At 45.8% G+C, this 15,978-nt stretch overlaps 1 protein-coding gene across 1 annotated transcript in view; it reads right to left on the reverse strand.

The window, feature by feature from the left end:
* The window catches only part of unc5ca (unc-5 netrin receptor Ca), a 290,202-nt gene that overhangs the window by 6,251 nt on the left and 267,973 nt on the right, over positions 1–15,978 (reverse strand). Inside the window, 3 exon segments of the mRNA XM_036979368.2 lie at positions 7,638–7,802; positions 7,960–8,109; positions 14,792–15,025. Coding sequence (XP_036835263.2) covers positions 7,638–7,802; positions 7,960–8,109; positions 14,792–15,025 — 549 coding nt within the window.

Below are 15,978 nucleotides of genomic sequence, written 5' to 3' on the forward strand. Positions count from 1 at the left end.
CATGCGTGCGTGCGAAGGTGTGTGAGTGTGTATGGATGTGTGTGTGAGTGTGTATGGATGTGTGTGTGAGTGTGTATGGATGTGTGTGTGAGTGTGTATGGATGTGTGTGTGACTGTGTATGGATGTGTGTGTGACTGTGTATGGATGTGTGTGTGAGTGTGTATGGATGTGTGTGTGAGTGTGTATGGATGTGTGTGTGAGTGTGTATGGATGTGTGTGTGAGTGTGTATGGATGTGTGTGTGAGTGTGTATGGATGTGTGTGTGAGTGTGTATGGATGTGTGTGTGACTGTGTATGGATGTGTGTGTGAGTGTGTATGGATGTGTGTGTGACTGTGTATGGATGTGTGTGTGAGTGTGTATGGATGTGTGTGTGAGTGTGTATGGATGTGTGTGTGAGTGTGTATGGATGTGTGTGTGAGTGTGTATGGATGTGTGTGTGAGTGTGTATGGATGTGTGTGTGAGTGTGTATGGATGTGTGTGTGACTGTGTATGGATGTGTGTGTGAGTGTGTATGGATGTGTGTGTGACTGTGTATGGATGTGTGTGTGAGTGTGTATGGATGTGTGTGTGACTGTGTATGGATGTGTGTGTGAGTGTGTATGGATGTGTGTGTGAGTGTGTATGGATGTGTGTGTGAGTGTGTATGGATGTGTGTGTGACTGTGTATGGATGTGTGTGTGAGTGTGTATGGATGTGTGTGTGAGTGTGTATGGATGTGTGTGTGAGTGTGTATGGATGTGTGTGTGAGTGTGTATGGATGTGTGTGTGACTGTGTATGGATGTGTGTGTGAGTGTGTATGGATGTGTGTGTGAGTGTGTATGGATGTGTGTGTGAGTGTGTATGGATGTGTGTGTGAGTGTGTATGGATGTGTGTGTGAGTGTGTATGGATGTGTGTGTGAGTGTGCTGGCTGATACTGTACTCAAACAGCAGGCGAATAGAAAAGCCCCACAGCGGGCATTTAAAGCAGGGAATAATAAATATGTTAAATAACTACCCTCGTGAACATGCTAGGGTGTCTCCTCCTCCTCCTCCTCCTCCTCCTCCTCCTCCTCCTCCTCCTCCTCCTCCTCCTCCTACATCCGTTCCTATCCAAAAATGGTGCCTGTTCTCCACTGAAGCCTCGCTATACTGCATCTGGCTGTTGTTCTCTCTCTCCCACACACTTACACAAGTACACAAGCACGCACGCACAAACACATACAACATTGCATGTCTTTCTGGGAGGAATTGTCCCATAATTCCTGTTTTCATCCCAGTCGGCCACTCTGCCTGATTATAAATGCTTTTCCTGATGAATTGAAGAGCTCTGCTCTTTCCTCTAACTGCCAAAACAGCAATTCTACTAAAATACAAAAGGGATCATTGATGTGAACTGGAAAATAAACTCTGTTGATACGAATTATTTGTGTTACAAGTCTACTTAGCCCTTAGTGAAACAGCACTTCTTACGCTGTCTGAAAGACAAGCAGATTGATCAAAATAGCTTTGTTTGATACCCAGCCTGGACCACACAAGGGCTTTTACACAGCGACAGAAAAACAGGCAGACACCAGCACAAGTACGACAAAAGGGAAGTTAACAGCAGATGGGGTCAACAGCAGATGGGGTCAACAGCAGATGGGGACAAACAGCAGATTAAACTGTTCATTAAATAAATAAAATAAGTTTAATTTGTTTTAGTTATTTGTAAACTCAGGTTCCCTTTACCTAATAATAGGTTTTGTTGAAGATTTGATAACATTAAATATAAAAAAATATGCAAAAATTTGGAAAATCAGAAAGGAGGCAAATACTTTTTCACGGCACTGTACAACCAACCCCTCATAGTCACACTAACAGGCCCTCAACATAGATATTAAGTGTGTTGATGAATATACCCTCATCAACACATCAACTCTCGTCTCTCTACAGGTGTTGTCTGCTTATATGCTAGAATTTAGACTGACAAAGCATATGAAAAAAATACTATAGTATACTATGGTTGAAATAATGTAGTATTACTATATTGATATACTATAGTATTTACTGTAGTATTTTTGTGGACATGACTGTAGGGCGGCAGGTAGCCTAGAGGTTAGAGCATTGGGCCTGTCATCAAAAGGTCGCTGGTTTGAATTCCAGACCCGGCAAGGTTAAAACTCTGTTGATGTGTCCTTGTGAAAGGCATTTAAATGTGCTCTACTATGGCTGAAAAATATACCCTGTAAAACAACACATTTCACTGCATCTATCCTTTGTATGTGACATTAAAAACATGGTTTTTCATTTGTATTTTATTTAGTATTCACTGTAGTGTTGTTGTGGACATGACTGTAGTGGTGAATACTATAGTAAACTTCAGCAAAAACACTGGTCTGGTCAGGTTACCATTGACCACACTCCTACAAGAGACATCTCTCACACCCACCAGAGGGGGAGAGATCGAGAGCTATGAAGAACCTACCTCAAAACAGTAACATTCAATAAATGGACTTTGGGACAATATGTTTCGTCAGCCAAAATGGTAGTAATGACGATAGATGGAATATGAAAATGAATGTCGTTTTTGCTATGTTATTAAAAGTTAAATGACAACGTTATAACAAAAACATTGCAACTTGAATATTTACCTGATGTTTACATACTGGACGTTGTGTGGAAAATGTCCAGATCAAAGAGAATGTTTTTGTAAAGATGAAATGTGAAGTTAGTTGTCTAAATTGGATCTGAGTAAAATCCAGACCTTGCCTCGTAACTAGTTCCGCCCAGAGAACTTGCCCTGAAGGCGTCCATTTCTGATCCGAGGGTGTAAAACATGTGAGTTAAGAATGAACATCCTGACTAGGTGACCAAGCAGCCAAGGTCTGAGTAGTCAACAGCAACAAAATGCAACACCAGGTTCAACAAGATAACGGAACCTTTTAACAATCTATGCTACCGATGAGTAGCTGAGTCTAAGAGGGTGAATTCAAGCAGGACCACCTGGTTACCACTCTCCAAGGAATCGTGTCTACACTGCTTTCATTCCTACACTGGAGCCCTGAGCTACATGGCTGGCTGGCCTCAGAAGACCCCCTTTCAGAACAAGGGTGAGGAAACCGACCACTACGAGAAAGGACACTGACATCGTGTGGACAATCAGAGAGTTGACACCCGGTAACAACAGAAGTGTGGCCATCAGAGGAGAAGTCGTAACTCGGTCCACGAGGAGATACCCCATCGGAGACTTTCGACACGTAATTACATCATTATATTCTGACCCATAAGAGCAGCAGTTCGGGGCAAGGTTAGGGTTAAACTAAGCATAGTTTACAAATGTAACCAAGTGTGCTTGGGTACAAATGCACCCAAGTGGCCCTCGCTACATATTCGTTGCCAGACCCACTGGCTCCAGGACATCTATAAGTCTATGCTAGGTAAAGCTCCACCTTTTCTCAGCTCATTGGTCACGATAACAACACCCACGCGTAGCACGCGCTGAATCAGGAGACTTATATTTCCCTCACTAACGTTAAACATCAGCTATCTGAGCAGCTAACCGATCGCTGCAGCTGTACATAGTCCATCTGTAAATAGCCCACCCAATCTACCTACCTCATTCCCAAATTGTTTTTATTTACTTTTCTGCTCTTTTGCACACCAGTATCTCTACTTGCACATCATCATCTGCTCATTTATCACTCCAGTATTAATCTGCTAAATTGTAATTACTTTGCTACTATGGCCTATTTATTGCCTACCTCCTCATGCCTTTTGCACACACTGTGTATAGACTTTCTTTTTTTCTATTGTGTTATTGACTGTACGCTTGTTTATTCCATGTGTAACTCTGTGTTGTTGTTTGTGTCGCACTGCTTTGCTTTATCTTGGCCAGGTCGCAGTTGTAAATGAGAACTTGTTCTCAACTGACCTACCTGGTTAAATAAAGGTGAAATAAAAAATAAATAAAAAGACTGAAAAACAGCGTCTATCACAAAGCCATCCGACTGTTAAATAGCCATCACTAGCGCATTAGAGGCTGCTGCCTATAGACATAGACTAGAAATCCCTGGCCACTTGGAACACTAGTCACTTTAATAATGTTTACATATCTTGTATTACTCATCTCATATGTATATACTGTATTCTATCCTACTGTATCTTAGTCTATGCCGCTCTAACATTGCTCGTCCATATATTTATATATTCTTAATTCCATTACTTTACTTAGATGTGTGTATTATGTACATGTTGTGAAACTGTTAGATGTTACTGATTGCTACCCCCATAATAACATCTGCTAAACACGTGTATGTGACCAATACAATTTGATTTGATTTGAGATTACAATATTACTCAGAGTGTGGTATGGAGATGAGAATATTAGCCAGATAGTCGTATACAAATCTGGGTTCAAATACAGTTTTAAATCTCACAAATCCTTCAGCTGGGCTTGATTGAGCTTGCCTGGCACAATGGAACCAACCGGGTCGCAAGCACACGAGGAAACTCGTCTCATCCTGCAATCCAGGCAGCCTAAAGCAAACGTTTAATAAAGTATTCTAAATATTTCAAATAGTATTTGGAACTAGGTCTGGAGTGTCTAGGTCTGGAGTGTCTAGGTCTGGAGTGTCTAGGTCTGGAGTGTCTAGGTCTGGAGTGTCTAGGTCTGGAGTGTCTACGTCTGGAGTGTCTAGGTCTGGAGTGTCTAGGTCTGGAGTGTAGTCAGAGATGGTCTAGGTCTGGAGTGTCTAGGTCTGGAGTGTCTAGGTCTGGAGTGTCTAGGTCTGGAGTGTCTAGGTCTGGAGTGTAGTCAGAGATGGTCTAGGTCTGGAGTGTCTAGGTCTGGAGTGTCTAGGTCTGGAGTGTCTAGGTCTGGAGTGTCTAGGTCTGGAGTGTCTAGGTCTGGAGTGTCTAGGTCTGGAGTGTCTAGGTCTGGAGTGCCTAGGTGTGGAGTGTCTAGGTCCGGAGTGTCTAGGTCTGGAGTGTCTAGGTCTGGAGTGTAGTCAGAGATGGTTAAGGTCTGGAGTGTAGTCAGAGCTGGTTTAGGTCTGGAGTGTCTAGGTCTGGAGTGTAGTCAGAGATGGTCTAGGTCTGGAGTGTCTAGGTCTGGAGTGTAGTCAGAGATGGTCTAGGTCTGGAGTGTAGTCAGAGATGGTCTAGGTCTGGAGTGTCTAGGTCTGGAGTGTAGTCAGAGATGGTCTAGGTCTGGAGTGTAGTCAGAGATGGTCTAGGTCTGGAGTGTCTAGGTCTGGAGTGTCTAGGTCTGGAGTGTCTAGGTCTGGAGTGTCTAGGTCTGGAGTGTAGTCAGAGATGGTCTAGGTCTGGAGTGTCTAGGTCTGGAGTGTCTAGGTCTGGAGTGTCTAGGTCTGGAGTGTCTAGGTCTGGAGTGTAGTCAGAGATGGTCTAGGTCTGGAGTGTCTAGGTCTGGAGTGTCTAGGTCTGGAGTGTCTAGGTCTTGAGTGTAGTCAGAGATGGTCTAGGTCTGGAGTGTCTAGGTCTGGAGTGTCTAGGTCTGGAGTGTCTAGGTCTGGAGTGTCTAGGTCTGGAGTGTCTAGGTCTGGAGTGTAGTCAGAGATGGTCTAGGTCTGGAGTGTAGTCAGAGCTGGTTAAGGTCTGGAGAGTCTAGGTCTGGAGTGTAGTCAGAGATGGTTTAGGTCTGGAGTGTCTAGGTCTGGAGTGTAGTCAGAGATGGTTTAGGTCAGGAGTGTAGTCAGAGATGGTTAAGGTCTGGAGTGTAGTCAGAGATGGTCTAGGTCTGGAGTGTCTAGGTCTGGAGTGTAGTCAGAGCTGGTTAAGGTCTGGAGTGTCTAGGTCTGGAGTGTAGTCAGAGATGGTCTAGGTCGGAGTGTAGTCAGAGCTGGTTAAGGTCTGGAGTGTCTAGGTCTGGAGTGTAGTCAGAGATGGTCTAGGTCTGGAGTGTAGTCAGAGATGGTCTAGGTCTGGAGTGTCTAGGTCTGGAGTGTCTAGGTCTGGAGTGTAGTCAGAGCTGGTTAAGGTCTGGAGTGTCTAGGTCTGGAGTGTAGTCAGAGATGGTCTAGGTCTGGAGTGTAGTCAGAGATGGTCTAGGTCTGGAGTGTCTAGGTCTGGAGTGTAGTCAGAGATGGTTTAGGTCTGGAGTGTCTAGGTCTGGAGTGTAGTCAGATATGGTTTAGGTCTGGAGTGTAGTCAGAGATGGTTAAGGTCTGGGGTGTAGTCAGAGATGGTTAAGGTCTGGAGTGTAGTCAGAGATGGTCTAGGTCTGGAGTGTCTAGGTCTGGAGTGTAGTCAGAGATGGTCTAGGTCTGGAGTGTCTAAGTCTATAGTGTAGTCAGAGATGGTCTAGGTCTGGAGTGTAGTCAGAGACGGTCTAGGTCTGGAGTGTCTAGGTCTGGAGTGTAGTCAGAGATGGTCTAGGTCTGGAGTGTCTAGGTCTGGAGTGTAGTCAGAGATGGTTAAGGTCAGGGGTGTAGTCAGAGATGGTTAAGGTCTGGGGTGTAGTCAGAGCTGGTTTAGGTCTGGAGTGTCTAGGTCTGGAGTGTAGTCAGAGCTGGTTTAGGTCTGGAGTGTCTAGGTCTGGAGTGTAGTCAGAGTTGGTTTAGGTCTGGAGTGTTTAGGTCTGGAGTGTAGTCAGATATGGTCTAGGTCTGGAGTTTAGTCACAGATGGTCTAGGTCTGGAGTGTCTTGGTCTGGAGTGTAGTCAGAGATGGTCTAGGTCTGGAGTGTAGTCAGAGATGGTCTAGGTCTGGAGTGTCTAGGTCTGGAGTATAGTCAGAGATGGTCTAGGTCTGGAGTGTCTAGGTCTGGAGTGTAGTCAGAGATGGTCTAGGTCTGGAGTGAAGTCAGAGATGGTCTAGGTCTGGAGTGTAGTCAGAGCTGGTCTATGTCTGGTGTGTAGTCAGAGCCGGTCTAGGTCCGGAGTGTTGTAAGAGCTGGGTTTTACCTCAGAAGTCAGGAGTGTAGTTGGAGCTGTGTTTTACCTCAGAAGGTCAGAGTGTGCTATAGTCAGAGAGTGCTATAGTCAGAGAGTGCAATAGTCAGAGAGTGCTATAGTCAGAGAGTGCTATAGTCAGAGTGCTATAGTCAGAGAGTGCTATAGTCAGAGTGTGCTATAGTCAGAGAGTGCTATAGTCAGAGAGTGCTATAGTCAGAGAGTGCTATAGTCAGAGAGTGCTATAGTCAGAGTGCTATAGTCAGAGAGTGCTATAGTCAGAGTGTGCTATAGTCAGAGAGTGCTATAGTCAGATAGTGCTATAGTCAGAGTGTGCTATAGTCAGAGAGTGCTATAGTCAGAGAGTGCTATAGTCAGAAAGTGCTGTAGTCAGAGAGTGCTATAGTCAGAGTGTGCTATAGTCAGAGTGTGCTATAGTCAGAGTGTGCTATAGTCAGAGAGTGCTATAGTCAGAGTGTGCTATAGTCAGAGAGTGCTATAGTCAGAGAGTGCTATAGTCAGAGTGTGCTATAGTCAGAGTGTGCTATAGTCAGAGTGTGCTATAGTCAGAGAGTGCTATAGTCAGAGAGTGCTATAGTCAGAGAGTGCTATAGTCATAGAGTGCATTCCAAATGGCAACCTTTATAGTGCACTACTTTTGACCAGAGCCCTGGAATTAGGGTGCCATTTGAGTCACACACACATAGTGTACAGTGTGTACAGTGTTTCCAGTAAAAGGTGGTGTGAGGTTTGAGTCTCACCTCAGACAAAGTGCTGCTGAGCTGAAAGATCTGCCCCTCCCCTTCTACTTGGCGTACACACAGCTTACAGCTGAGCTCTGTGGTGGTGGAGCTGAACCGCTCCAGGGTGAAGGTGCAGTGAAGTGTTCGCTGGCAGCCACTCCACACCTGGTAGAAGGGGATCTCCTACACACACACACACACACACACACACACCATTTATTCACTATATATTGCAAGTACATGGTCATTTTCAATCCCTGTATCGCCATAACAGTTGAGCAGACCAATAAAGGTGTACGACAACTTCTATGACAACTTTAAAGTTTCACCATCAGTTCACCTGGTACTTGGCGAGCAGCTTGCTCTTCCACTGTCCGTGGGGGACGTCGTGGACAGAGAGGCGCAGGTTGTGGGTGCTGTCCTTGAAGTTCAGGGTCTTTGGTTCATCCAGCAGCTTCCCTCCCATCTGGGTCTCCATCTGAAGTACCTCCTACCGCAGCAAAGATAATAACACAATGAAGTACCTCCTACAGCAGCAAAGACAATAACACAATGAAGTACCTCCTACAGCAGCAAAGACAATAACACAATGAAGTACCTCCTACAGCAGCAAAGACAATAACACAATGAAGTACCTCCTACAGCAGCAAAGACAATAACACAATGAAGTACCTCCTACAGCAGCAAAGACAATAACACAATGAAGTACCTCCTACAGCAGCAAAGACAATAACACAATGAAGTACCTCCTACAGCAACAAAGACAATAACACAATGTACAACTTGACTTCCATTGACTTTTGACTAACTGAACTTTTGACTTACGGTAACCGCAATGGTAGTATCCATTACAATACTGGATGCATAAGCCTACGGCTGTATGAGGCTAGTGCAAACCAGCAGACTGGTGAAGAGTCATTGTATTAGTGTACAGTGAGCTCCAAAAGTATTGGGCCAGTGATATTTTTTGTGGTTTTGGCTCTGTACTTCAGCACTTTGGATTTATAATTATACAAAGACCATGAGGTTAAATTGCAGACTGTCATCTTTAAGTTGAGGGTATTTTAATGCTTATCGGGAACTGTTTAGAAATGTTAAGAGACCAAAATAATTTGGACAAAATCACTTATGTGTGTATTAAAGAAGTCAAAAGTGTCACGCCCTGACCTTAGAGAGCCTTTTCATTTCTCTATTTGGTTAGGTCAGGGTGTGATTAGGGTGGGCGTTCTAGGTTTTCTGTTTCTATGTTGGTGTGTTTGATTCCCAATCGGAGGCAGCTGTCTATCGTTGTCTCTGATTGGGAATCAGATAGCGTAACAGAAGATCCCACCACCAACGGACCAAGCAGCGTTCCCCGAAGTGGAGGACATCATGGACATGGGAGGAGGTAATGGCAGGGCATGAGAGCCTGCTGTGGAAACAGGCGGAAGCAGCGAGGGAGGAACGGAGGCAATACCAGGAGTCACGGCAAGGATGGAAGCAAGAGAGGCAGCCTCAAAAAACATTTTTTGGGGGCACACGGGTTGAAGAGTGGAACGAGCGGAACTAAGGGGTGAACGAGAACCAACTCCCTGTAAATAGAATGAGGAGTTGGTCACGGTTCAAGTGCCACGTTTTCCGGTTCAGCCAGGACAGATTGTGCCGGCTCAGCGCTTCTGGTCTCCGGTGCGTCTCCTCGGCCCAGGATATCCTCAGTTTACCAGCACAATCCAGTGCGGCTTATTGCAGCTCCCCGCACTTGCCGGGCTACATGGGGTATTCAGCGAGGACGCATTGTGCCAGCTCTACGCTCCAGACCTCTAGTGCGCATCCACAGCCCAGTAAACTCGTGCCGGCTCTACGCACTATGCCTCCAGTGCACCTTCATAGCCCAGTACGTCCTGTGCCAGCTCTCCACACTCACTGAGCTAAAGTGGGTATCCAGCCAGGACGCGTTGTGGCAGCTCCACGTACCAGGCTTCCAGTATGTCTCCTCAGTCCGGTTCGACCTGTTCCGGCTCCACGTACAAAGCCTCCAGTGATGATCCAAGGCCTGAAGCCTCCAGTGATGATCCATGGCATTATGACTCCTTGCTGTCCCCAGTCCACCTGGCCATGCTGCTGCTCCAGTTTCAACTGTTCTGCCTGCGGCTATGGAACCCTGACCTGTTCACCGGACATGCTACCTGTCCCAGACCTGCTGTTTTCAACTCTCTAGAGACAGCAGGAGCGGTAGAGATACTGACATTTACTCCTGAGGTGCTGACTTGCTGCACCCTCGACAACTACTGTGATTATTATTATTTGACCATGCTGGTCATTTATGAACATTTGAACATCTTGGCCATGTTCTGTTATAATCTCCACCCAGCACAGCCAGAAGAGGACTGGCCACCCCTTATAGCCTGGTTCCTCTCAAGGTTTCTTCCTAGGTTTTGGTCTTTCTAGGGAGTTTTTCCTAGCCACCGTGCTTCTACACCTGCATTACTTGTTGTTTGGGGTTCTAGGCTAGGTTTCTGTACAGCACTTTGAGATATCAGCTGATGTAAGAAGGGCTATATAAATACATTTGATTTGATTTGACTCCGCATCGTCCTTCTCGATCAACATCTACTCCAGTATAAGAATATCAATCGACTCCTCCTCCTTCTCCTCCAACAACTACTGTAGTATAGGAAAACAATCGACTCCTCCTCCTCCTTCCACAACTACTATAGTATAAGAATATCAATCGACTCCTCCTCCTCCTCCTCCAACAACTACTGTAGTATAGGAAAACAATTGACTCCTCCTCCTCCTCCTCCTCCTCCTCCAACAACTACTGTAGTATAGGAAAACAATCGACTCCTCCTCCTCCTCCAACAACTACTGTAGTATAGGAAAACAATCGACTCCTCCTCCTCCTCCAACAACTACTGTAGTATAGGAAAACAATCGACTCCTCCTCCTCCTCCTCCTCCAACAACTACTGTAGTATAGGAAAACAATCGACTCCTCCTCCTCCTCCTCCAACAACTACTGTAGTATAGGAAAACAATCGACTCCTCCTCCTCCTCCTCCTCCAACAACTACTGTAGTATAGGAAAACAATCGACTCCTCCTCCTCCTCCTACTCCAACAACTACTGTAGTATAGGAAAACAATCGACTCCTCCTCCTCCTCCTCCTCCAACAACTACTGTAGTATAGGAATATCAATCGACTCCTCCTCCTCCTCCTCCTCCAACAACTACTATAGTATAAGAATATCAATCGACTCCTCCTCCTCCAAAAACTACTGTAGTATAGGAAAACAATCGACTCCTCCTCCTCCTCCTCCTCCAACAACTACTGTAGTATAGGAAAACAATCGACTCCTCCTCCTCCTCCTCCTCCTCCAACAACTACTGTAGTATAGGAAAACAATCGACTCCTCCTCCTCCTCCTCCTCCTCCAACAACTACTATAGTATAAGAATATCAATCGACTCCTCCTCCTCCTCCTCCAACAACTACTGTAGTATAGGAAAACAATCGACTCCTCCTCCTCCTCCAACAACTACTGTAGTATAGGAAAACAATCGACTCCTCCTCCTCCTCCTCCTCCAACAACTACTGTAGTATAGGAAAACAATCGACTCCTCCTCCTCCTCCTCCAACAACTACTGTAGTATAGGAAAACAATCGACTCCTCCTCCTCCTCCTCCTCCAACAACTACTGTAGTATAGGAAAACAATCGACTCCTCCTCCTCCTCCTCCTCCAACAACTACTGTAGTATAGGAAAACAATCGACTCCTCCTCCTCCTCCAACAACTACTGTAGTATAGGAAAACAATCGACTCCTCCTCCTCCTCCTCCAACAACTACTGTAGTATAGGAAAACAATCGACTCCTCCTCCTCCTCCTCCTCCAACAACTACTGTAGTATAGGAAAACAATCGACTCCTCCTCCTCCTCCTCCTCCAACAACTACTGTAGTATAGGAAAACAATCGACTCCTCCTCCTCCTCCTCCTCCAACAACTACTGTAGTATAGGAAAACAATCGACTCCTCCTCCTCCTCCTCCTCCAACAACTACTGTAGTATAGGAAAACAATCGACTCCTCCTCCTCCTCCTCCTCCAACAACTACTGTAGTATAGGAAAACAATCGACTCCTCCTCCTCCTCCTCCTCCAACAACTACTGTAGTATAGGAAAACAATCGACTCCTCCTCCTCCTCCTCCTCCAACAACTACTGCAGTATAGGAAAACAATCGACTCCTCCTCCTCCTCCTCCTCCAACAACTACTGTAGTATAGGAAAACAATCGACTCCTCCTACTCCTCCTCCTCCAACAACTACTGCAGTATAGGAAAACAATCGACTCCTCCTCCTCCTCCTCCTCCAACAACTACTGTAGTATAGGAAAACAATCGACTCCTCCTCCTCCTCCTCCTCCAACAACTACTGTAGTATAGGAAAACAATCGACTCCTCCTCCTCCTCCAACAACTACTGTAGTATAGGAAAACAATCGACTCCTCCTCCTCCTCCAACAACTACTGTAGTATAGGAAAACAATCGACTCCTCCTCCTCCTCCAACAACTACTGTAGTATAGGAAAACAATCGACTCCTCCTCCTCCTCCTCCTCCAACAACTACTGTAGTATAGGAAAACAATCGACTCCTCCTCCTCCTCCTCCAACAACTACTGTAGTATAGGAAAACAATCGACTCCTCCTCCTCCTCCTCCTCCAACATCTACTGTAGTATAGGAAAACAATCGACTCCTCCTCCTCCAACAACTACTGTAGTATAGGAAAACAATCGACTCCTCCTCCTCCTCCTCCTCCAACAACTACTGTAGTATAGGAAAACAATCGACTCCTCCTCCTCCTCCTCCTCCAACAACTACTGTAGTATAGGAAAACAATCGACTCCTCCTCCTCCTCCTCCTCCAACAACTACTGTAGTATAGGAAAACAATCGACTCCTCCTCCTCCTCCAACAACTACTGTAGTATAGGAAAACAATCGACTCCTCCTCCTCCTCCTCCTCCAACAACTACTGTAGTATAGGAAAACAATCGACTCCTCCTCCTCCTCCTCCTCCAACAACTACTGTAGTATAGGAAAACAATCGACTCCTCCTCCTCCTCCTCCTCCAACAACTACTGTAGTATAGGAAAACAATCGACTCCTCCTCCTCCTCCTCCTCCAACAACTACTGTAGTATAGGAAAACAATCGACTCCTCCTCCTCCTCCTCCAACAACTACTGTAGTATAGGAAAACAATCGACTCCTCCTCCTCCTCCTCCTCCAACAACTACTGTAGTATAGGAAAACAATCGACTCCTCCTCCTCCTCCTCCAACAACTACTGTAGTATAGGAAAACAATCGACTCCTCCTCCTCCTCCTCCTCCAACAACTACTGTAGTATAGGAAAACAATCGACTCCTCCTCCTCCAACAACTACTGTAGTATAGGAAAACAATCGACTCCTCCTCCTCCTCCAACAACTACTGTAGTATAGGAAAACAATCGACTCCTCCTCCTCCTCCTCCAACAACTACTGTAGTATAGGAAAACAATCGACTCCTCCTCCTCCTCCTCCAACAACTACTGTAGTATAGGAAAACAATCGACTCCTCCTCCTCCTCCTCCTCCAACAACTACTGTAGTATAGGAAAACAATCGACTCCTCCTCCTCCTCCTCCAACAACTACTGTAGTATAGGAAAACAATCGACTCCTCCTCCTCCTCCTCCAACAACTACTGTAGTATAGGAAAACAATTGACTCCTCCTCCTCCTCCTTCAACAACTACTGTAGTATAGGAAAACAATCGACTCCTCCTCCTCCTCCTCCTCCAACAACTACTGTAGTATAGGAAAACAATCGACTCCTCCTCCTCCTCCTCCTCCAACAACTACTGTAGTATAGGAAAACAATCGACTCCTCCTCCTCCTCCTCCAACAACTACTGTAGTATAGGAAAACAATCGACTCCTCCTCCTCCTCCTCCTCCAACAACTACTGTAGTATAGGAAAACAATCGACTCCTCCTCCTCCTCCTCCTCCAACAACTACTGTAGTATAGGAAAACAATCGACTCCTCCTCCTCCTCCTCCTCCAACAACTACTGTAGTATAGGAAAACAATCGACTCCTCCTCCTCCTCCACCTCCTCCAACAACTACTGTAGTATAGGAAAACAATCGACTCCTCCTCCTCCTCCTCCTCCTCCTCCAACAACTACTGTAGTATAGGAAAACAATCGACTCCTCCTCCTCCTCCACCTCCAACAACTACTGCAGTATAGGAAAACAATCGACTCCTCCTCCTCCTCCTCCTCCAACAACTACTGTAGTATAGGAAAACAATCGACTCCTCCTCCTCCTCCTCCTCCAACAACTACTGCAGTATAGGAAAACAATCGACTCCTCCTCCTCCTCCTCCTCCAACAACTACTGTAGTATAGGAAAACAATCGACTCCTCCTCCTCCTCCTCCTCCTCCAACAACTACTGTAGTATAGGAAAACAATCGACTCCTCCTCCTCCTCCACCTCCTCCAACAACTACTGTAGTATAGGAAAACAATCGACTCCTCCTCCTCCTCCTCCTCCTCCAACAACTACTGTAGTATAGGAAAACAATCGACTCCTCCTCCTCCTCCACCTCCAACAACTACTGCAGTATAGGAAAACAATCGACTCCTCCTCCTCCACCTCCAACAACTACTGCAGTATAGGAAAACAATCGACTCCTCCTCCTCCTCCAACAACTACTGTAGTATAGGAAAACAATCGACTCCTCCTCCTCCTCCACCTCCAACAACTACTGTAGTATAGGAAAACAATCGACTCCTCCTCCTCCTCCACCTCCAACAACTACTGCAGTATAGGAATATCAATCGACTCCGTTGCCTCATCTTCCAACACACCAACTACAAAATTCCCTTTGAAAGCAAGACCAATTAAAGTGACATATCATTAGAAACACCAACCTAACATTTTGTTTTCAAACTATCCTCCCTTGAAATGTTGAAACATTTGTGAGAAAGAGCACTGCTTAAAAAGTGAGTGAGTGAGTGAGTGAGTTAGTGTGAGTGAACGAGTGAGGTGCACAGGTAAGCGAGAAAAAGTAGGACTTCATTGGTGTGCGTTGTGTACGTTGTCCATATTAGGAGTCCCAAGGAGTCAGTGAGGCTATCTTAATGCTGCCCCCCCTTACCTTGAGTGCGTCCTGGGTGTCGTCCAGACAGTAGACTCTAATGTGGTACTCCAGTGTGGTGCTTGACACAGGGCCGAAGATGGCCAGTTTGAGGCGCTTGGCGGCAGCCTTGCTGACGGACTGGCCCACCAGGCAGTAGGTCCCTAGGGTCTCTGTCAGTAGATGACATGCCTCCTCATCCATCTGGATGTAGCAGGGTGTGGTGAAGTTCTCCTCGCCGACCACTACCACGTCCTGTTTGGGACACACACGGTTATTGTATGATGAGAGACTGGGCATATTTCATTCCCCTGATAGAATTTCAACTCTTCAGAGAAACCCTTGTCCATACAGCATGTTTTGTGTGTGTGTGTGTGTGTGTGTGTGTGTGCACAAACAGCACACACTGGCCAAGTCTGACCTCTCCTCTAAGTCTCCTCTTTCTTGTTCCATAACTCTGTTTACCCACACTGTGATCCTCTACCTTATTTTATCTATAATCCTTATCCTGATGCCTACAGTACACCAGCCACACACAAGCATTCATTTTCCTGCTATTATGAGGGGAGAAAAACAGGAATTAAAAACCTTTGCAGTAAGCTTGGCCGTTAAACAGTACAACAGCAACATTAAAGCTGGTCTTTAGCCTCTGTTATAGGACCTCAGAGACAGCACCAGTCATATAATGAGAGAATAGCAAGGCAAAGGGTGGGGTAAAATACTGTATTGAAGGCTAGGCTGGATGACTGTTCACTTCCATTTAGACTACAATTAACCAATAGGCTGAAGCATGGATATGTACGGATTCTAACGGCTTCAGAATTCTCCTGGTACTGAAGTGGTATTAAAATGTATAGTAAAAAATTAAGCATAAAGGTCCATCGATAAACTAGTGTCCTGTCCAGGAGGTGTACTGGTACATCAAGCTGTCTGTCTCACTAGAGAAACAGGAGATAGACTAGCGTCCTGTCCAGGAGGTGTACTGGTACATCAAGCTGTCTGTCTCACTACAGAAACAGGAGATAGACTAGCGTCCTGTCCAGGAGGAGTACTGGTACATCAAGCTGTCTGTCTCACTACAGAAACAGGAGATAGACTAGCGTCCTGTCCAGGAGGTGTACTGGTACATCAAGCTGTCTGTCTCACTACAGAAACAGGAGATAGACTAGCGTCCTGTCCAGGAGGTGTACTGGTACATCAAGCTGTCT

Source organism: Oncorhynchus mykiss, chromosome 6, assembly GCF_057628025.1.
Source record: "Oncorhynchus mykiss isolate SJ-2025 chromosome 6, ASM5762802v1, whole genome shotgun sequence".
In the NCBI taxonomy this organism is placed as follows: domain Eukaryota; kingdom Metazoa; phylum Chordata; class Actinopteri; order Salmoniformes; family Salmonidae; genus Oncorhynchus; species Oncorhynchus mykiss.